We start from the raw sequence: 23,433 nt of genomic DNA, 5'->3' as shown, positions 1-23,433 counted from the left end.
AAAAGCCGAATTACGAGAATCAAAGATTACCAATTTAATCAAATTTGTCAAAGCACTGAAAAGCCTTGATTTTTTTTGTATATGATCGAACACAAATATTTCAAGCTTCTTAAGATCGATATTTTATTTTTCATAGAATATTCGGGATTATTTTTTCAAGCTGCAACGGCGATTTAATTTTAATATCCAAAATAATTTCCATTATTCTTAGATTTTGTAAGGACAGTGTTTTAAAATCTCGAATTTCTATTTCAAATCTGCAAGTATTTTTTATTTAATTCTGAAAAGAGTGACTCTCATACAGCTATGCTGCCTGCTTCGTAGGGCTCAAGAAGCCAGCAGTAGAGCTGTGTGAATCTGTCACATTGAAAAAAAATCTTGAAAACATACTAGTGAAATAAAAAAACTTTTGAATATTTGAATCAAGTCTACTTTAAAACATCGTAAATGGTGTCCAATGGCCACAAAAAAACCAAAAACCAGAAAACCCTCCTGTGGTAGTTTACGGGAATATTACTTCCTAGACAGGGAATACCTCAGCCGCATACACACTAGCCAAAAGGCAACCTTTGCAAAACCCGATCTATGGAGGCCGTAGAGCTCAATTGTTTTTTGTATTCCACAATTTACTTCATATTTAACAAGCAATTTCAGTAATAAGCATGGAGTGATTTATTTTATAGCTAAGGGATTATTTAGGATGCAAAGAATAATATTCTATACTTTAACTCCATTAATTTACAAATATAATATTTAATTTGTTACGCACAACAAATACAGCCTAATTGTCAGAAAGATTACCAACAATTTTCTCATAGCTATAAATAGCTTCTTGGTATAAATTATTTCACCTTATTTACCACAGAAAGGACCAAGAAATAAAATGTGATAGATAGAAGAGGTAAATGCACTTTCTCCATCAATAAAGCAACCCACAGCAATATAGATTTCGCTAGGGAAATTGCCAGCATTGGATCGGCAGAGTATCAGGAAGAGAGTAAGTGAAATTTCATCTAGAAAACTTCCTTTTAAGAAGTCAAACACATTGAAAAGCACCATCTCGTAAGAATCAAGTCGCACCGGTACAGTTAACGGGAAAAAGATATTCCGTACTTTCACTTTCCCAGGTTTTACATCACTCTCGCTCTGTCTGCGGTGACTTCAACGCCCGATATCACGTCAGACTACTTTGATTGGAGAAAGTGATTTAGCTGACGAACGATCCAACCACTGCCTTCGGAAGTAGGGTAGGTACTCACTTTAGGAAATCTCCGTGCGTGGGACGAATGACTATGGAACAGGGATGCTGCGTTGCTCGGGCGAACGGGTAAGGAACTCTGCAAGTGGAAAGGAAAAAAGGAAAACATAGTTAAAATAACTTAGGAAGTCAACAATTACGTTTACATCATTAAAAAGGCATAAATAAATACCTATAGATAAACAATTTGTAACAATTTTTCAAATATACTCACTAAAAATTTCAACTTTCCTCATAAGAACCACATGCTTTTCGTGATTATATTGGATCATAGTGAAGGATGCTTTCTAAGTAGTGCACTATTATATCCACATAAAATCGTTTCATGCTTGACTTGGTGGAAATGAGATGTGTCCATGATAAAACAACAAATAATAGATCGTGTTTAAAAAATTGTGAAAATTACCATTTGTAATTTTTTATCACGTGTGCTGTTACGCCTACGTACCTCTTAGTGTTCATTGTTTAACGAAAAGTCAAAATATTTATTACCATTGAGATATTTTCTATGGAAGCCAGAAAGGTTCTATACATTCTTACCACGCATTAAAAATTTTCATCTATCATCAATGTGAGTTTCTTCTGCTGGGCATTGTACATAATGGTACCCCTGATGCTTGTTTAGTGTTGTAAAGGACTCTTACAATGGTGATTGATATGAAAAGCCAGAAAAAAATGTGTAAACGGATTTAGAGAATATACTGGCATTCTGACATACCATTTTATGGATAAGATTCAATATACACCCGAATGGAAAGATTTTTTGAGATACTACTTTACGGCTAAAAGAGGTAGATTTTGCGAAAACCTTTTGTATCGAATCACTCGGTAGTGAGTCTACCATCTTGAAGCCCGGATCATGACTTAGGACAGTTGTGGTTACTTCACCCTTGACTGCCATTTTTGTTACTCAGTTCCAGGATCGGTTTCCATGGGCTGCTAAGCCGGTATCCTTTGTATCGGTTCAGTGCTTTCTTTTCTAGGCTAATTTCCGCAACATCATCGCTATCCGCTACCAGTAGTCTTCCAAAGATCTGTTGTTATAACGGCAGATCTGCTGGATTGAGAAGAATCTATTTATTATAAAACTCACTTCCGGTCAAAGACTGACTGTTTAATTTATACAAGCTTTTAGGCCAGAGGCATTCCCTGGTTCGGGGTCGTCTGGGGGGCAGAGCCTCCACAACGATCGAAAGCGAGTAACAATATATTATGCTTATGTGCCATGAGCGATGACTATCTTCACGATACCCAACTATGATTACTTACTTTTATGCTCAAGAAAGAACAAATCTAAATAGATTAAAAAATAAATATAATGTTTAACCTTTACCATGATTTTAGCTTGAAAGGAATGCTGAAAACATTAGCTAGTTCGAATTTTTATTCAGGTTACCAACCATATTTACGTATAGAGAGATAAACACACTACCATGTGCGCAACACTATGTTTGCGCATTACTAAACTATTACAATAATGAGTTACCTACTACGGGAGACAAATTAGTCAAAGTAAATCGTAGACATTTTTTTATGTATTTGCTTATTCTGAATAAAGGAGAAAAACAGGTCTGTTCAAATACGAAGCAAGTTGAACCAATTACCTAAAGATACAATATAATAAATAGATACAATATATAAAGATAAAATATAAATCAAGTGAAATAAAAGTAAAGGAATGAGTTAAATAAACTATCAGATAAATCAACTGTATAATATACAATAAAATAAAAATATTATAAATGTAAGAAATTTCATTAAGGACATCAAAATGGTAATTCAAAACAGCATATGAATATTGTAAAAACTAGCACCCGATGAGAAGTCGTAATGGACTCAGCATGACGAAAATTTTAACGACCATTTATAAAAAGATACATAATTAATGAATATAAGAAATTCTTTCATTTATACATTAAATTTGATATATTTTATACGGCATTGATCATGTATCGCTTGATGTTAAACGTCAATAAATGTAATTACTATTGTCAAAGATTCTTGATAACACTAACACTCACGTAAACTTCTGACTAGTCTCCTAAAAGATTTCCTCTTGACAAGTGATTTCCCTGCATGAAATCGCCAGAATATAGGGCCTTCATAAAATTTCGGTCACGGCTGGAGACTTCAACGAGCGTGCGAGGCCTCGAGTAAATATTAACATCGGCCCGTGCACACGACAACCACGCCGCGTGGTCACCAGGGGGGAGGGAGGATGAGGCACTGCGCATGGCTTCCCACGGAGCGAATCAGAGCGCGGAATTTTTTCCACGACGTTGCTGGCAGAGGGTGACTGCATTCCCAAGGGCCCATCCCACCCCTTCCTAGTGGCGACCTGCTGGGCCATTTGGCCTCCGCAACGGACGAACCACAATGCTTTTATCTCGGTTCCTCCACGTGCACCGTTGCCCCACGCCCTACGGCATCTCCAAGGCGACGGGAATAATAAAACAATATGGCGGGCCTATCAACAACGGAACCTTAGGACGGGCCGAACGACAGGATATGTTGGCAGATGTTACCATCTTTGAAAGTTGCAGCCTATTTTTCCGGTTTTATTTTCGTTTTTTTTTATTTCAGTTCAGTTAGTTCCTGATTACTCGAATTATTCAAAATTCAGTCTCTAGCTACGATTAAATGTTGCGTGACACACACCTCTATAAAGTAAGCACTGTTGTCTGATGGGAAAAGTGAAGAAAATGCACATCTTATGGTAGATCAAAATTTTTTCCAACTAGCAGAACTCTCACCGCGGATAAAAAGTAAAAAATTAAAATCGCATGCATAAAATTAAGGCAATTAAAAGACTGAGCTTTAAGGTAAGAACTTAGGTATAAGTAATAGCTTTCAATTTCAATTTTTCATTTAAAAATTGCAATGAGCAATGGATTCCACTCATAACCCAATCCTGTGTTATGACTCACAGAATGTCATTCTACACAAATTTCTATTTAGATATTTAAAAATATTTCTGTGAGCAATGGATTCCACTCGCGACTCAATCCTGTGTTATCACTCTCAGAATGCCATTCTACACAACTTTCACCATAAAAATTCACGAAAAAAACGATAAAACCAATGGATGGGAGACTTTTTGACCGAAGGGCCGACCATAAATCACCCTTAGTCATAGTAATCATGTATGAAATAACCTACACAACTTCTTGAGGTTGCTAAAGTGAAATTCAAAATAAGTAGTTAATTAGGCATTGCGGGAAACAATTGTGTTGTTGTTTCCAATCAAAATTGGATTCTATGTGGACTTAAAACCTCAAAAACATAGTTTTCTCTCAAATATCGAAATGTGGTGATACAGAAGAAGAATAAAAATCAAATTGATCGACCGAGTGAGCAATATGAAAATAATGGGAAGCCACATGAAAACCATAATAAGAAGACGAAACAACGTAATCGACCATGCCTAGGGGTTTGATGGCCTGATTGGACCTCATTGAAAACATAAGAGACGTCGATGCATTCAAACAAATTTAGATTTAGGGCGTCATCTAAAGCGCTTGTTATCAACTTAGCTTTAACTGAAGTCCAAATAATGACTTCTATTTGGAGGTAATTCGTAAATTATCATAGGAAAGCGATGACCTACGTCATCGAGTGGACGTTAGGGTGCCTCGTTTTGCCACTTTTTTTTAGGAGCGAATCGTAATACCCGGCAAAAGTTGCGTATCCGGGGGGGTATTACAGATATGATTTTTTTTCAAAATCGTTTAATATCTTCTGTTCGCCATTTTGCCTTGAAATTTCGAAATTTTCAACGAAAAACGTTAAAAATGTAAATAATTTTAATTTGGTTTCAGCAAGCACTCATTTTTTCCAATGGTGTATAACATTGGTCTTTCCTAGATATTTTAGACCAACTACGTCAGCTCTATTCCTTTTAATAATCGAGAAAATGACCTTTTATCGTGTCCCCGAAAGCAGTTTTTGTGGGTAGGCAACCCGCAACACGCATTGTCATTCTACGCTATGTATGCGATAAATGACGCGAAATAGAGATGTTTTTCAGTCAAAAACGTGTAAATGATGTCTGAAGTTGTCAAGGGTAGTCACTAGGGTGAGTGTATGCTCTTTTATGCCATCGCCGACTATATTGACCATATTCTCGTGTAAGAAGATATCACTGAAGATGGAAATTATCATTCGGGATTCACTGTGACGGTTTTATGTCCCTCAAGGGTCAAATTCACCTCCCCTGCATTCAGAAAAGAGATTTATTTTAGTATCATCTAGCAAATGTAGAGCTCCTAGCTCAGCTATCCAGAGAATCTAGCCATGCGACCCAGAGCCCATCACATGGAGGTGGCTGCACCTTGGGCTCCTTCGCCTCCTCTACCCAACCAACCAACGTTATGCAGACCAGTTTGTTTGTTCTGAATCGTCACCGTCCGGAAATATTGTGAAAAATTGAGATTTCGATTGAAATTTTGGCAGAACTTGCCGTGAAATCAAAGTGGATCTGATAACGTCATCCTTGGCGTTATTGCCGCATGCATGGGAAGCAGCTTCGGAGACTAGCTTCACTGTCCGTTCCACTGCCACTGTGTGGTGGAGATATACGGCGAATGACTATTCTGGCGAAGTGTTTTCAGGAAGTGACAGTTTTTCAACGATTTCTTCATTTGATATATTCCTCACAACTGGTAGCACGATAGTAGAAACATCGGTGCTTTCCCAATGAATCATTTCTCCATAATCCATGGCTTCAAAATTCAAATGGGGAACACTTTTGCATCTGATGCCATGGTTTAAATTACCTACTTCGTGATCTATAGCTCTAAGAATTTTATTTTGTGCCTTCTGTTGGACAGTCAGTCGACGATCACTTATCACTACGAGAAGAATATTTTCTGGGAGTGCGGGAAACACTTTTGTTTAAATGGATGAATAAACTACTGCTTGGTACTTCCTTGGCAAGTATCTATATCTATGAATGGTCTCACAGGCGTGACGATCATCATCGGTGAACGAAGATTGAGTCCTGATCCTACATTGCATCACTACGTAGACCTTTTATATAAATGTTACTATTTCGAAGAATTTATTGGTAGTTTTCTTAGTCTAAATGTATAGCCTAAGAACTGTGTTAGCTGTGGTCGACCAACGGGCTTTATTTAGTTTCCGAGGAATCATAGTGACTAGCCCTTCTGGACATATTCCAGACGCAATGGCTTGGGGTACCTTGACTAAGTACTTCAGTTCCTTATTAAGATTTCAGATTTCTTCTGGGCTGTCGTTTGGCAAGTCACAACTTATGAGATGAAATGACACCACTAGGAGCTTTTCACATTCAGGAAGTTTTGAAACTAGGTATGTTAGCTGTGTATTAATACGGGGTGGAACAAGCGCAGTCAATGTGGGCGGAGAGAGGTTGAAACGGCAACTCAATGAAAAGCAGATGGGAAATAGCCCAGTGCATAGGTTTTCCCGACATTTCTTCCAATTTTCGCAGGAAACCACCCTTCCAGCCCGCATTGGTGTTCGTCCCATCATACCCAAGAACTATATTGCTTAACGTTATGTCGCTATATTGGTCTTGAACTATAATTCCAGCTTTTAAAGCTGCGTTAAGTACAGTGGATGTAATGTGTGCTGCAGCCCCCCCCCCCCCCCCACTTACGCTATATCTCTGGTGAATTATGGCAGTCTTATTGTTAGTCAAGTCTAATTCAACTATGGACTTTCTTTCTCTTTGTTTGGTAAATGACACATCCTTAGCGCACCACTCGTCATGGTTTTCCTCATCAACTTGAGTATCCTCAAAGTATTCACAATCATTCAAATACGACAACCGTTGATTCAGATGATTTCAGTTTAAGCCTCTCATTTATATGATTACGTTCAGCCCTTTCTCGCGTTTTTTGACGTAGGGATGTCAACAGTTCCAATTCGGATTATTCTTGGACCTCGCTGTTTCATTAGGAACTGGTACTCTAGGATAGAAACATTTTTTTCTTGTGACAGACACAATTGGGAAAGTTGGCACATTTGCAGAAGGTTATATCAAATAGTTTCGTCGCCTCCTTAGTAAAAGACTTTTATAAGCCTTCCTATGTTTTCTGAAATACCGTTTTACTCTATAGGATTTAATTTGCCATATTGTTTTCATCATGTAGCGTGAGATAAGTTGAAGTACTCTGGTTTACGTAACTACTAAAATAGACGCTTTTTTCTAAACGGCACATACCTTGACAGAAACTTCAGTGATATCTTCTTACACGAAAATATGGTCAATATAGTCGGCGATGGCATAAAAGAGCATACACTCACCCTAGTGACTACCCTTGACAACTTCAGACATCATTTACACGATTTTGACTGAAAAACATCTCTATTTCGCGTCATTTATCGCATACATAGCGTAGAATGACAATGCGTGTTGCGGGTTGCCTACCCACAAAAACTGCTTTCGGGGACACGATAAAAGGTCATTTTCTCGATTATTAAAAAGAATAGAGCTGACGTAGTTGGTCTAAAATATCAAGGAAAGACCAATGTTATACATTATTGGAAAAAATGAGTGCTTGCTGAAACCAAATTAAAATTATTTACATTTTTAACGTTTTTCGTTGAAAATTTCGAAATTTCAAGACAAAATGGCGAACAGAAGATATTAAACGATTTTGAAAAAAAATCATATCTGTAATACCCCCCCGGATACGCAACTTTTGCCGGGTATTACGATTCGCTCCTAAAAAAAAGTGGTAAAACGAGGCACCCTAGTGGACGTGATTACTGACGCTTTCGAACCCGGCCTTGATTGCATTTAAACTTCATCAAATTACACATCGATAACTCGAAAATAGACTACAGATATGCCGGTTATCGGAAAAATGTCAATTCACCCTCCAAGCGCAATTGATTGAGCAATTGAGAATAGATATACAATAAGACACTTGCATAATACACAGTGTATTTAAGAACGACGCGGTTAACAACATATAAGAACCCCACTACATTTTCACGTCCGACAGAAACGACAACCTATTAGAGATATTTTGCCGAACGGAAAAGTAAGTATTGGACATCGTTTTTCCCATGAAAAATTAAGGACTTAAATAAATCCGAGTCTTTATACCGTTTGAGCATTTACTTTTTTATGTAAACTGCTGGTGTCCTAGCACCCCCCTCCACTCGCCTCTTAAGGCGGCTTGCGGGGTAGCATTTAGATATAGATAGAATTAGAATTCAGGAGCCATCACAGATAAAATTGGGGACGCTAAAATCGCTTATTATCTATAATTAGAACTGACACCAGGTGACGTCTTAACTTTTCTCACACCTGCCGTCGACTGTGCCAACAGAGACCGTGACTGCTCGAAAAAAAGCGTCACCGCCTACGTCAACAATGAGTGAGGGCGGAATTACTTAAACAGTCATCGCCCGAATAAGGAAGATATTCTCCTTGGCGACGCAAGGGAAAAAATATCCATGGTGACGGAGACAGATGCACTGTGTAACGTAATTACACAATGCCTACCTATTAGAAGGGCAGCAAAAGGTCGTCTTATTTCAATGCAGCTTCCTTAATGCACGCAGCCACCAAAGGTGATTTACGTGATAAGGAGGTCTATGATAAATCAGGTTTTCATTTGGATCTTAGTTTTACCTTCAAGATTTCGCACTTTATCATCGCATACGATTGATTTTCCTAAGGGACTACATGAGTAGATGAGACCACATTTGGTCCCAAAGAAGCTTGATTTATGTTGCCGCTTCAGTCGCATTCTAATAGGCTTCCAAAAATATCCATTGCGCGGTGATGAGGGCAGATCTACCAAACACTACATCGATATCGACAGCAACGGCTTCTAAGAAATGAGTATTTGTGCGTGCCATGTTGCAGAAGAAAATACCTTCCGTTGCTTAATTTATCTCAAGCAACCATTTTTGCATTACTATAAAAACAGAAGTAAGCAAGCTTAAGTTAATGAGTCAGAAAGAAACTCCCAGATGTAACCAGCTAACTAAAATTTTGTTCATCATACTACAACATCTTTCACACGAAAACTTAAATATACATTCATACATGATTTTTTGACAAATTTCCTCAAATAATGAAAATTTCATGATCATGTAAAAAATCTCATTCAAGATGTGAAATATGCTCTGAAGTCCAACATCCATGCAAACATGTCAAATACCCGAAAAGCAAGACTGATAAGGTTCAACTAGATGAACTTTTATAAACATTCACAAGATGATTTTCGCCAAATTTTCTCAAACAGTCACATTTTCATAAGCATGTAAAAACCTCATTTAACATGTGAACTATGCTTTAAAGTCAAACATCACGGCCACCCGGTTGGACAACCGAAAAGAAAGACTGATAATAGGTCATCCAAATGAAGTGGAAAAAATGAGCTTTGAGCGCAATCAAACTTTGCGAGGAAGTGGAGAAAATAAATGAGGGATTGAATTAATTACACATTTCATGCCCTTATTCAAAATGTGGCGAATAAATTTCCATACATTTGACACACTTTTTAAAGTACGTTTTCTTAGACCAACGCATTGATTGATCATAAAACCTAGTAGTCCCTCATCTACATATTCCAACTCTATTTTTTGTATGCTACAAAACAATGCAGTCGAAGTTTTGGCGAGGCTGCGAATGAGAAATTCAAACACGGAAGTCCCACGGATATGGCATGAAAAAAAAGACGAGAAACGACCAGCGCATAAGCTCCCTCACCCGCCAGGAGAATTCTCTCACGACAAACCTCTTTAGAGCTCTCACACAAAGCGGGACCCAAAAGTATAAAAAAAACGCGCATTAAAGAAAAGAAGAAGACAGACCGGGAGAATAATAGGCTTTTCATACACGTGTCTACCGCAAGCCCGGCCCGTTCAAAGCACGTATAAGGAGAGATAGGGGTGTTCCGTATGTACACATTCGAGCATAGACACTTGAGTACTCAGTACGGTGGATCATAAAAGCACTCTCTTTCGAATTCGGTCTGCGGCTAGTAATTAAAGTTTGCGGATGATAGTTTCTTCACGATCATCAATCCTAAAGGCCGTTTTACACGGGGCTCGGAAATGCGCAGATTAGAGCTGCATTAATTTCTAAAATGGCGTGGAATTGCGCGAATTTCATGAACGATATTAGAACAGGGGCTATTTTGCCGTCTCGCATCCACGCATTCTCGCATGTGTTCTAGCAATTCACCGCTTTACACGACGCAATTTTGATTGCGCCTTCGCACGCACGTCAGATTGCGCAATTCCGTGTACCGTGTAAAACGGCCTTAAGATTGGTTTGTCACCACTCTCCACTCAATTCTCCAATCGGATAATGTCTTAACACTTATGTATTTCTTCTGCAAAAATCGTTCTTCATCTACACACTATAAAACCCACTCCTGACCACAGACTGACCGATTAAACAAATGTTTGGGGTAAAAGAAGTGAGATACGACAAAAAATCATGGAATCTACCCTCTCTAAAGCCGTCTGAATCCCAAGGAAAAATTGTATTTTCTATCTATTACAATATTTGGGACATTTGCGGGGTCAAAAAATCGATTTTGTCAAAAACGCTAGTTTTCGAATGTAGACCACGACATATCTTGAGAAAATGTTTTAAAGACCGATCGAAGAATTTTTATTTTGGCCAAATTTCGTGAATTATTATTTCAACCACGGATGGAGATACGATGTTGCGTCATGGGGTTCAACGAAAATGGCATGTACTGTCCGAGACCAAAAAAGGCCGCAGGACTATATTAGAAGGGTGTAGGGAATGGGGATAGAACCAGGGATGGCAAGTGAAACGAAACGAAAATGTTTCGTTACGACCCGGAGGGAAACGAAAATACGTGGCCTAGGTTTATTTTCGTTTCCGCACGTAATTAAGGCCGTTTTACACGGTACACGGAATTGCGCAGTCTGACGTACGTGTGAAGGCGCAATCAAAATTCCGTCGTGTAAAAGCGGTGAATTGCTAGAACATATGCGAGAATGCGTGGATGCGAGACGGCAAAATAGCCCCTGTCCTAATTTCGTTCATGCATTCGCGCAATTCCACGCCATTTTAGAAATTAATGCAGCTCTAACCTGCGCAATTCCGTGCACCGTGTAAAACGGCCTTTAAAATCACCAATGAGTTCAGTTTCGACCCGGGACGAAACTTTACTCCCGGGAACGAAACTAAATTCTTCGAAACTCCGCTGCTCATAGTTAAGTTTCGATCCCATAAGTTGAGTGGAGGGGAATAAGAGGGAATAGTTTCGACTCATTACGTTTGACATGCGAGTAGAGAGGTAATCATTATGCTTAAAAATCGAATGACCAGTTTGCGTTCACTGTTCTCCTGTTAAGGCCGTATCACACTAGCGACTGCGACCGCCGCTGCGACCGCGACTGCGGCTGCGACTACACCCCATCACACATTGCGGCCGACGCCACGATCGCGCATGCGCACGTATGAACGTTTCTGCTTGTGGCTTGTTTGTTTACGAAAGCCCAAAGAATAGATAGAGAGCAGCAATTGTTGAAAATGTTCCTATAATATATGTTAAAACGTACTTCATTTTCATTCACCTGTGTACTCGGGTGCAATATCCAATATACTGGGCTTCCATCTTCACTTTAAAAATCCGAAATTATCTCAGCGTTATCTTATAACCTTCTTGAACTTCCCTCGCTACGGTAACCAAAACAAACAAGCACGTCTGCCGCAAGCGCGCGAGATTGAAATGGAGCTCTCTGATTGGCTGCGACTGCGGCTCAGAAGAATAGCCGGTCGGCTATTCTTCGGAGTCGCAGTCGCAGCGTCGACTGCCTCGCTCTGATTGGTCGACGGGCTAGTCGCAGTCGCGGTCGCAGCCGCAGCGCCGGCCGCAGTCGCTAGTGTGATACGGCCTTTAGTGGTAAAAATATTAGTGCCCCCTGCATCTCATGGCGGTAGGCGGAAACTCAGCTTCATTCAACCTGTCATACTTCGTATTCGGTAGGTGGGTCGAAACGTAACTGTTCGAAGGTGAAGCACGTGATCCCTTTGTTGCGAAACAATATCTGCGTTTCGTTTCTTCCCAGGATTTTAGTATAGTGTCGACCCGAAGTAGTTTTGATTCCGATTTGGTTTCGACCCTTAGTTCAGCTTCCCAGGTTTAAATCCATTTCGTTTCCACATTTCGCTTCTGGGAAGGAAACTATTGAAATGTTACTGCTTTTGACTTTGGTTTCGTTTCACCGGACGGAACCTCCCCAACAAGTGTGAGCAAATTTGCATGCGTTTGCAATGAGCAATATACATGCATAACATCGATCTAGTATAATAATATAAGTATAATAGTATAATAATGCCGGCCTCGGTGGCGGCGGGGTAACGGTCTCGCCTGCCAAACAAGAGGTCGCGGGTTCGAGTCCCGCCTGGGTAGGTTTCCCCGGTCCAGGGCATGGTCGTTTGTGTACGTTTACTTGTTACATTTGTTGAACACCCCGGTGTAAAATGGCCAATAAGAGCTGTATTCGGTGGTTTGAGAATAAAATAAAATAAAAATAAACGATTTTAATTTCTCCTGGTCAATACTATTGATGAATTCTCCTCGGGTTCTCAGTCAGGTTAATTCTGTCGTAAAAGCCAGAATACGACAGAATTAACCTGGTTGAGAACACGAGAAGAATTCATCAATCGATAGTATAAATTTCGTGCATATTCATTCATTTCCGTGAAATTCGGATCGCCTAGCATGCCAGCGACGGGAATGGCGATATTTGTATTTAAATTCGCGGTGGGTGACTTCACATCTACGGGCTGATGGGATAATCCTCTATTTTAATATATTCGTGATATTTTGCCTCACTCCCGTGAAGATATACGGATAGGAGGTCCTTGTTCTTTCGCCTTCATTGCAACATCGTTATAGCTAAATGAAAACGCCCTGATTTCATTTGTACCACGTCCACCCACACAACACGAAAAAATATACAACACTACCATACAAGGAGAGGTGGTTAGGGCGGAGCCGACGTAGATAAATCGATGAGGCATCACCGTCTGTTTTTTTTTTAATGTTGGCCGCCACGTGAGCAGATTTTGGGCAAGAAGAATGGTAAGAAAGGTCATTCATACAGGCGAGAACAGTCATTTTTGAGTCAGCACAATGTATTTGATAATATAGAGGATATTATCCCAGGACAATATATGTGTTACTATTATTTGGCGACATTTAAAAATTTCATCTTTGAAAATATTACACAATTCACAAATTAATGCAACAGTCGCTAATGTAAATACGTAAATTTGATCGACAAAAATTTACCTACCATCTAATTCATTTTTGATAATTCCTACCACATGTAACGATATGATAGTATGATGGCACTTGGAGGAAGCGACCGACAACTGAGGTTCTTTTGCGCCATGAGGGAAGGAAGGGTGTGGAAGGCAGAGTAGAGAGAAACCCGGCGTCGGGCATTAGCCTCCTCTTAACGAAAGGCGCCAAGGGGACCACGGCTTAACTTCCCATTCGACGGACGGAGTGCAGAGCTTGAATTGTCCTCTAAACACCATTCAAGCAGGGATCATTCCCTGAAAATTCTCTGTCACTGCCGGGATTTGAACCCGAGCCCACGGGGTGCATAACGGATCAGGGGCGCAGCTAAGAATTAAGGCTTGGGGGGGTTTTAGGCGTAACTAAAACTTGTGGGTGTATGGTGTTGCATACCCGCCACGGAAAGCAGGAGTTGCGGGGGCCCTCGTTCAGAAAAAAAATTAAGAATATTGGTTCAAAATGGCGATTTTTACGGCTTTCTGAGGGATATTTCATTAATGCTAACACTGTTCTATAAGTAATACTGATTCAATTAAGTGAAATGGATTAAACAAAAAAAAATCTGAGCTCTGGGGAGCTCTTGTATTCCCTAAAACCCCCCTCGCTGCGCCACTGGAACGGTTACTGATAATAATAATTCTGATTCCTAAAATATGGAAGGTTCAGGATGATAGCGTAAGTTTTCATTGAGTAATTATACGGAAAAATACAAATTATGACCGGTCTAATGTCTGCATATACCTACTATAGCGTATGCATTGAAGATAATTTATCTCTTTATCTCCATTTTGTCCCTGAAACGTGAAGAAAGGCTTTCTACATGGAATTTTTTAACGAAAAAGATGGAAGGCCACAAAAATCAATGCCCTGGGTAGGGGCCAACTACTCAAGCGGGAAAGGACGGTTTGATAGTTGGGAACTTTACCCTACCGCCACCGGGGTCAGCGAAGCAAGTCAAAATAAAATAAATGACATAAATGCCACTTTGACTAAAAATCTCCGCCCGCTATACGTAATACCACGACTTAAAAATTACCCTATGACTTTTCAAGCATGAAATACGAGCATAAAGTCATAGAAGTAAGCAAACAATTTATCAGAACCTACATTTGGAGAATTTTCCACTACGGAAGTGAGACATGAACAATGACAACAACGGATAAATCAAGGATGGATTCCTTAGAAATGCGGTGGTACAGAAGAATGAGGAGGTTCAAATGGATCAACAGAAATGGATCAACCGAGTAAGTAATGCGGAAGTCCTAAGAAGAGTAAGAGAGAAGAGGAGCCTCGTGAAAACCTTGAGAGTGAGACGGAACAACCTTATAGGCCACATCTTGAGACATGATGACCTGATAAAGACCATGGTCGAAGGACAAATTGATTGCGAGAACGGAAAAGAAAGACATCAAATGAAATTTATGGAACAGTTATAAAGGGATTTAAAAGAGAAAAAATACGTAGGTGTGAAAAGATTAGAGATAGGAGAATTATGTGGAGAGCCGCGTCAAACCAATCTTAGGATTGTAAACCAGAGATGATGACGAATTTTTAAAGGAAAACTGAACCTGCCAGCAGGGGCGCAGCCAGGAATTAAGGCTGGGGGGGTTTAGGTGCAACTAACACCGAGGTGTGTGGTGGTATGAAATACTCATCAGGATAAGCGGTCGGTGAGAGATTAATAAAATGCGGAATTTTAAGATAAACGGTTCAAAATGGTGAGTTTTACGGCTTTCTGAGGGATATTTTATTAATCCTTACACTATTCTATCAGTAATATCAATCCAATGAAGCAAAATGGATTAAATTTAAATATTTCTCTGAGCTCTGGGAGGGTTTTAACCCCCCCCTTCGCTGCGCCACTGCCTGCCAGTACGCAGTTCGTAGGTGAAAAAAGCGGGTCGACAGGTTAGGAAAGGGATAGCGGGCGGACCTGTTAACTCCCACGAGTCGGCTGGGGCATTGTTGCGTCACATCGAAAAAGCACGATCGCCAGCATTTCCTTTCGCGATGAATGGATTCGCAGGATTTGCAACGGAGCCCTGTTAGCACAGCGGCGGGCGTCCACAAAGGTCAAGCCATGCGAATCGACGCTTGGACGAGAATGGCTGTAGTCTCAGTCCGGTGATCTGAGTCCAGTGAATGCGATTATTCTTCCCACTCGGTCTCGACGCTCAAGGACGGATTGGGCTTGAACCTCGGGATTAAACAGAAGGGATATTTCCAGAGCAATCAGAAAAAGGAATGGTAGGTTCATATTCTAAACTAGTAAATCGTTAACCACAAAAAAATAATACGAAATGCAGAGTAAAGGTCGTCTGAAAAGATTTTCACCGGCCGTTTTTCGTAATTCACAGATATAAGTTTTCTTGTGACAGTTTTTTTTACTTCTTAACCTAATAACAAGAAATATGTAGCCGAAAAATCGTCCTGAAAATTATTCCGAATAACTTACCGGCGTTTTTACACGTTTTGTGACGTAATGCATTTTCAAACTCATGCTATAAACTAGAGATTTTCCGAGTATTTAGAGCAGAAACTAATGAATGTCTCTCGGCATCTCTAAGTAAAAAAGTTACATCATAAGAAATACAGAGGCTAAATTTTCAAATTTTTAATTAATTAAAATCTACTCTCATATAAAGATTTCTACTCCATAGATAAATAAATAACTCTCTAAAAAGATCTCTACTCGGCATAACGTCCAAATTTCTACTCGTTAGCTCAAGCTTTAGAGCACAGTTACGTAATAAAATCGCTTAAGCGGAAGCGATACGTCCTCTTAATATGCTATAGTCACCTGTGTACGGCTTACCTTAGAAATTTACCTTTACCGATCCAAACGAATTTTCCAGTTGAAGTACTGACTGAATGAACTCCGTTAAGAGTCGTAAATAAGAAAAAATTGGCAAGCGAACCCATTCAATTAGCTCAAACGTGCGACCCCTTGATTTCTGACGTGACTGGTGGTCGAGGCAAGCTCTAAGCCACTCTCGCCTGCCGAAGCGTGACTTGCAGACACGATTAAAAGCACGCAAACTGATTTTCAAACTTCCTGACCCGTGAAGCGAATTCATTGCGCACACACGCCAACGTCAACAATTGACTTCACTGTTGCTAAAATAAACACTGCTCACACGGAAACAGATGACAAATGCTAAGCCGAGAGCTATTCATACACGGAAGGCTAATGCATACAATCCCGCGTGGTTGCGAATAAAATGGGGAAAAACCAATGTCACATGTTGAGCAAATAATTTAAGCAACAAGTGCATACCAAATATATAAGATGCCGACTCAAAACTCGGTCTCATTGTCAGTCAATGCTGGAACCAGAAAGTTGGCTTGGATGGGGGAGGATAGAACTCAACCTTGACCAGACCACGGGCATGTGAATACCAAAAACTCTGGGTAGGCAAGCCAGTTCCTTCCGTGGGCCGGGTTCTAGGATATATGTATTTATTTCCGAAGTGTATAAAGACTTCACCCGGGATATGAACCCGGAACTCTTACGTCGAATGCTAGGTGCTCTACCCTCGAAAATCGAATGATGGGGACACTTTGGAAAGTACTCAGTCGTCAGAAGCAGGGGCGCAGCTAGGAATTAAGGCTGGGGGGGGGGTTAAGGTGCAACTAATACCGGGGTGTGTGGGGGGGTATGAAATACCCACCAGGATAAGCGGTAGGTGCGAGGTTGGTAAATTGCGGAATTTTTAGATAAATGGTTCAAAATGGTGAGTTTTACGGCTTTCTGGGGGATATTTTATTAATCCTTACACTATTCTATTAGTAATATCAATCCAATTAAGTAAAATGGATTAAACTTAAAAATCTCTCTGAGCTCTGGGGGGGGGTTTTATCCCCCAACCCCCCCCCCCTCGCTGCTCCACTGGTCAGAACAATAACATAACAGTACTGTAACACGTTAAGGGGAAAAATATTTCCCTGAAACAAACGTAGGCAGACTCTAATGTAAATTGGGAGTTACCGCACGAATTTTAACGGAGAAATAATGAGACAATAGAAACTCGTTGGGACAACCACTAGTGGTGAAGGGTGTCACGTGCCACGCATGTAAAAACCATCAGTGTAAATAAATTATGAAGGGTGAATACTGCTGTCTGTAGTGATATTGTAATTATTTTTTCCATGATGTACAGCAAACAAAATTAATCGAAATACGGTCAAATATTACTTATGGAGCCTTTATTACGTTTATGGTATTTTTCCACCAAAACATTATAAAAGCGAAGTACCTCAATATATGACCATTATAAACACTTTTTAGATGCTACCAGTCATTTTAAGGATAATAAATAATGCAATTGTATTCTATTTCTGAAAATCTGTGAAAACAATATCACTAAGCTATAGCATAGCTAAGGTAGATATTACGCACACATCGGATGAATGAAAAATTATGTACTCCACTTATTCAATAAATTTAGGTGGCCTTCATATTTATTACTCTATTTTGCTTTCCTGGCCTCGGTAGCGGTAAGATTATGTCCCCATCTGCCAAAACAGAAGGTCGTGGGTTCGTGTCCCTCTAGGATAGTTAGCCCCTATCATGGGCATTGCTTTATGTGACCGTCCATCGTATATTGTTTGAAACACCCGATGGTAAAAAGCCTCTCTGGGCTGTTTTCGGTGGCTAATGGAGACAAATAGATACATTATCTTCTGCAGCGTCAAATTATTCGCAACGTGTAAACAAACTGCATACAACAAACAAAAAAACAATCAATTATTAACTTTTTCTACTAGCACCAGAAACTATAGGAACCCAGAGATAGACTACTTGAGTCAAAACATTATTTTCGCAATAATGATATTAATTATTCTTAAAACGAAACCGAACGGAGTGATTACGCCATTAAATATATCTGCCAAGAGTGAAAGGAATTACTCGGAAGTAGTGAATGGCTATGAAAGGTTTTGATACGCATGCCAATAGATATATTATCGGATCATATTTCAATGGAAGTTGGCATACGATAATTTTCCTGAAAGCAAAAAATTTTAACAGCAATTTAAAAGTATACGCCCAAGATTACAATCAAAGCAGCTCTTAAAATAGCGGGCCAAGGTAAATAATATTTCTTAGCACAACCTGTTGACCAATATGAGAGGTCCGTTTTTTTTTCAAACTCCGATAGCCCAGCAAAACCATACAAGCGACAGGTCAAGTCATTTCTGACCGTAAGTTGTTACTTTAAGGTGAGTGGCAATCTCATTAACTACACTACCTCAAATGATCTCCCGTCAAGTGTGCACTGCGGAGAAACTCAGAAAGCCAGAAAACTCGCAGAATGTCTTCAGCATTGACTATTCTTGATCTTTATGCCGATGAAATAAATTTTTAACGTTAATGCAGCTGTTCAGCGTGAAAAATTACGTCCATTCCCATTCAAAACAAAAGAAGAGATAATATGCTGAATTCTGGAAGTGTTCTGATCCATGACAACGCCCGTCATCTCAGCGCTGATGCAGCCCAACTGCTCCCAGAGCAATTTCAATGGGACATTTTCGATCACCCGCCGTACAAAACCGACACAGTGCCGCGTGATTTCCATCTTTACGCTGTAATAAAGATGTGGCTTGGAGGGAAGCGTTTTCAAACGGGCAATGAGCTTCAGGACAAAGGCAACATTCATTGGAAGTCATTGGCGGCAACATCCTATGAAAGAGGTAAAGTTAAGCTTTTCCACAGGCACGACCAATCGCCGAGGCAATTATGTCGAAAGGACACCACAAGTGAGCTAAATATTTACTTATGAAATAATTTTTGATCAATCATTTCGTCTTCTGTTCATGGCCCGTCAGAGCTAAAAAAAAACGGCCTTCGTATATTTCCATGGTACCCTATGGCTTGATAAAAACAGCAAGACGAATGTTAACCTACACAGGGTCTCTCAGGAGTAATTTTAATACTTCAGGATGAGGTAAGGGTAGATTTTAAGCATTTTTTGTCCATAAACATAAAGTTTCAACTCCTTAGTTACTGAGCTATGGCAACGCTAACATTTCTTTGAATGCACTTTGCAATTGCCATGAAAACGGTTTTTCTTAGGTATCCAGACTTATAGACATTTTATTTTACCCTCTGGATTTATTTTAAGGACATTAAATAATTTAGGTTGGAAGAAAATGTGCGATTATAATTGTTTGATACAATATTAATCTCTGAGCTTAATTAAACGAGAGTTTTGAGCGAGTATCAACAATAGGATTGCGCAATCTAATTCATTTTTAGATTAATTTATGGAGAAGAAAAAAAATTGGAAAGAAAACATCTCCACCAAATACCAGCGATATTAAATGCATAAGAATGAGATTGACGGGACAAATTATCAAAAGAGACGAAAAAAGTTGGTTGAGGATTTTGCTCGCAGATTGAGAGAAAACGGGAAAGGGAAAGTTGGATAGTGGAGTTGTGGGGAAGAAGAAGAGATAGTGGGGAAGTTGACGAGGCCAAATATCAAGTCGGACGCAGATGGCTCAGGGAGTAAGGCCTGAATTATACCATTATTTTTTCCGTCCCTCTGAATGATAGCTCAAGCGATAGGTGTGCAGAGAATAAAAGAGTGATCGTTCGAACCATCATTTTCTGAACCACACGTTCATTACCACCATCCCTTAGTCCATCGCTTAATCCGTCACATGAGCTCAACCCCTATGCCGTAATTTAAGCGACGAATTAGTTGTTTTTACATATAAGTTGTTTTTGAAAACTTCAATTTTTATTTTTGGGGTTACTGAGTTACCCCGCACAGCTGTTGGGGGGAAGAAAAAAAACTTGTTTGTTTTAAGAGTGCAGGGATAAAAGTTGAATTCAATAAATTTTATTATATTTTAAATTCAATAACGCCAATAATCTATATGATGGCACCGTTTTTACTTGTTTTTTATCAATAGAATGTTAGTCAATGTGCAGTTACAATAGCAAAATATGAAAGATTCCTGCCATTTCGCACAGAATCAATGTAAAAACCTAAATTTAGCCAACGATATACCTATAAATTATACATAACAAGAAATAATATCATTAAAAGAAAGAGCCATGGTGTTGAATTACAGGAAATACTAAAATACAATATATAATTTATAAATGGGGTACCTAAGATACCCAACACAGTCGTTCGCGAAAGTTTTCTAGATGGAAAGTCACGGAAGGGTTAAAGCGATCGTTGGAACTGTCCCTCGAAAGGGATGGAAAAATAATCGTGTGGTACAGGCTTAACAGTAATAGATACTACCAGGCACGGATGCAGATATTAGCTCCGGAGGGTGCTTCGGTGGTATGTGGGTTGCCTACATTGGTAATATGTTTTCAATTCACCCAAAAAGACCATAAATTTCATAAAATAAGCTGTCAAAGTCGATCGCAAGGTGCTGAAAACCCTTATCATCTGTTTTGATCGAAACGTCCGTAGTTATCACCGATCGGTCTCCGTAGTCGTTTTTTTTTCGAAATACGCCTAATTTTTCGGAAAATTTTAGTTTTAGGGTATTGGCGCCACAGGGGCGGATTCAGCATCAAATTTGGCGGTGGGGTCATGCCCACGGTCCGGGGAGTAGGGAAGAGAGGTGCGATTTGTAGAGAGCGCTACACTTTAGGATAAATACAGCTCAAACCTCTCTCACGTTTCGGATTTTGAACCATGAATTTACGTGGACACTCCCTTTACAAGAATATAAAATTTATTTAACTAGAAACAATTAACTTTTTCGATAAACTTTGGGGGATCATGACTCCTGTGAACCCCGCCCCTATTGCGGTAGTAGTTAATGTTAACAGATTTTGAGAAAATTGCCATGCCTGAAGATTTTGTAAAAAGAGGGAGAAACGAGGGAATTATTTCGCTTCCAGAATAAACACAAATTTCACAGAAAAAAATACGCGCATCTTCTAGCCACAATTAAAGCGATTAAGAAACTTTGACATCGCAGATGGATCATTAACTATTGACCAGAAAAACACATTAAACCGCCTTTTAATGAGTAATTGACGTATTGGAAATCTGTTAATTTTATTTCTTAAATACGCGATCACTACCGTTTTTTAACAAAACAATACAGGGTCTCGTTGCGATACTTCCACGAGGAGCAGCTGTCAAAAACGTTATTCGGGAGCACCACTGAGTGGCATTTGATTCCTAATTTTTTTACCCATGTGTTTGGCAACAGGCTCCATTATTTCAGCAAACGATTGACACAACATATTTTAAGGTAAACGGAGAATTCCAAAAACCACATTTAGAAGAGGAAAAATTCTGTATGAAATAGGTAAAATTACTTTTTAAGCCAAAACGTTGAAACCCCGAATTGCCTTTAACAAAATTATTTAACCGGAAATTCCACGGTAAAAAAAGGAATTTAATTGTTATTACAGAAACTAATCAGAGAACCATATAAAAATTCGACAATTTAACCATAAAACTTAAGAAACATATCGGGGGAGGTAGGCAGGGGATCCCCGACAGATACCTTACAGTAGTTAGCACTGAAATTACACCACTGGCTAGCGAATTTATCGGAAAATGTGCCAGGATATCCAAGACCAAAGTAGCCGCAGTAATCACACCGATATTTTGCAACGGGCCCTCGATCTAACATTACAATAACTATTGCGAGAACTCTTTGACCTTTACCTGAAGGGCAGCAGCATGAAGTGCGTGTCAGGGCGCAGAGGTTGCCCACAGGCCGGACAAGAGCTGCCCAGGCCGAAGCAGAACACTTTGGGTCCGCAGTGCTGGAAGCACACGATGCCGGGGTCGGTGTCCATCGCCGCCTTCCGCCGAAAAAAACTGTATCCGAGAGACTGGGTGACTCACGACACGAGAATCCTTGAACCCGAACTTCCGACGGTCAAATCACTAGAGCCGTCCGTCCCACGGAGTCACCGACCGGTTTGCACCAATAGTTCAGTTCAAAAACAGGCGTGAGGAGGACAACATAAGCCGCGCGCGCCGACAATGCTGCTCCCTTGACGACCAAAGATAAACAACGTACCGCGGCTGAAAAGGTTCTTGGCTGATCACAACACGCCGCGGGCTGGCGTCTATCAGGAACACGGCACGGCTCTCTTCGGGTACTTCCTCATCGCCTCGTCTACCTTCACCGGCGAGTGATGAGTCCGTCTGACCGAGTCGCACCTCTTCATCGCCATCCGAGGTGAACTCTGATGCTCCTTCTGCTCCCTCCCGGGCACACGGACACGGCGATCTAAAATGTTATTCAACTTCAGAAGCCGGTTAGACCTAGTTCAGAAATACGCCGGTGAGGTCTCTGCCGACTGAACAGCATGCTGCCACCTACTGGCAGCAAAAGAACCTACTCGAACGCCATTGTGCGGGCTTCTTGATACTCAAAAACAGAGGTACACATATGAAGCCGAATAGAACAAGAGTATTTAGGATTCTCATCCGAAAAAGCTGTCTTGGAAACATAGGTTATGCTGAACCACCAAAGATTATGAAGCATAAAAACTATAAAAAGTAGCATTAAAGGAAATTTGATGGGAACCTATAATGTTATCAAATTATCCATGCCATTGATCATATATAGTTAATGAATAGTAAAAGGTACTCTTTTGATTTTCATCTTATACATGACACCTCACTCAACTTAGAACCTAGGGCTTATTTGGATCAAGAAATTAAACAGAAAATTTGATAATACTGGCACAAGTACCTAAACAACAGACACAGCTATTTTCGTAAGAGATTGTGGTAATGATTACCTCAAATATATAACTACATTCCATCAAAATCATTTAATAGATTCCAAGTTTTGGGAGATAGTAGCCCTTGAGACTAAAATTGTAGGCGAAGATGGGAGAGCACGAAAAATTTAGCCTCTGACTTGTTTTTT

At 39.9% G+C, this 23,433-nt stretch overlaps 1 protein-coding gene across 1 annotated transcript in view; it reads right to left on the bottom strand.

Annotated features, from left to right (window-relative positions):
• LOC124168276 (MKRN2 opposite strand protein) overlaps positions 1–22,783 on the bottom strand; it is a 28,012-nt gene extending 5,229 nt beyond the window's left edge. Inside the window, exons 1-2 of the mRNA XM_046546421.1 lie at positions 22,212–22,783; positions 1,260–1,337 (exon numbers count right to left, since the gene is read on the bottom strand). Coding sequence (XP_046402377.1) covers positions 1,260–1,337; positions 22,212–22,345 — 212 coding nt within the window. The 5' untranslated portion in view covers positions 22,346–22,783. The remainder of the gene's footprint in view (positions 1–1,259; positions 1,338–22,211) is intronic.
• Between the last annotated feature and the right edge of the window lie 650 nt (positions 22,784–23,433).

Source organism: Ischnura elegans, chromosome 11, assembly GCF_921293095.1.
Source record: "Ischnura elegans chromosome 11, ioIscEleg1.1, whole genome shotgun sequence".
NCBI classification, from domain to species: domain Eukaryota; kingdom Metazoa; phylum Arthropoda; class Insecta; order Odonata; family Coenagrionidae; genus Ischnura; species Ischnura elegans.
The sequence above is the reverse complement of the archived record's forward strand: the minus strand, read 5'-3'. Positions and strand labels throughout refer to the sequence as shown.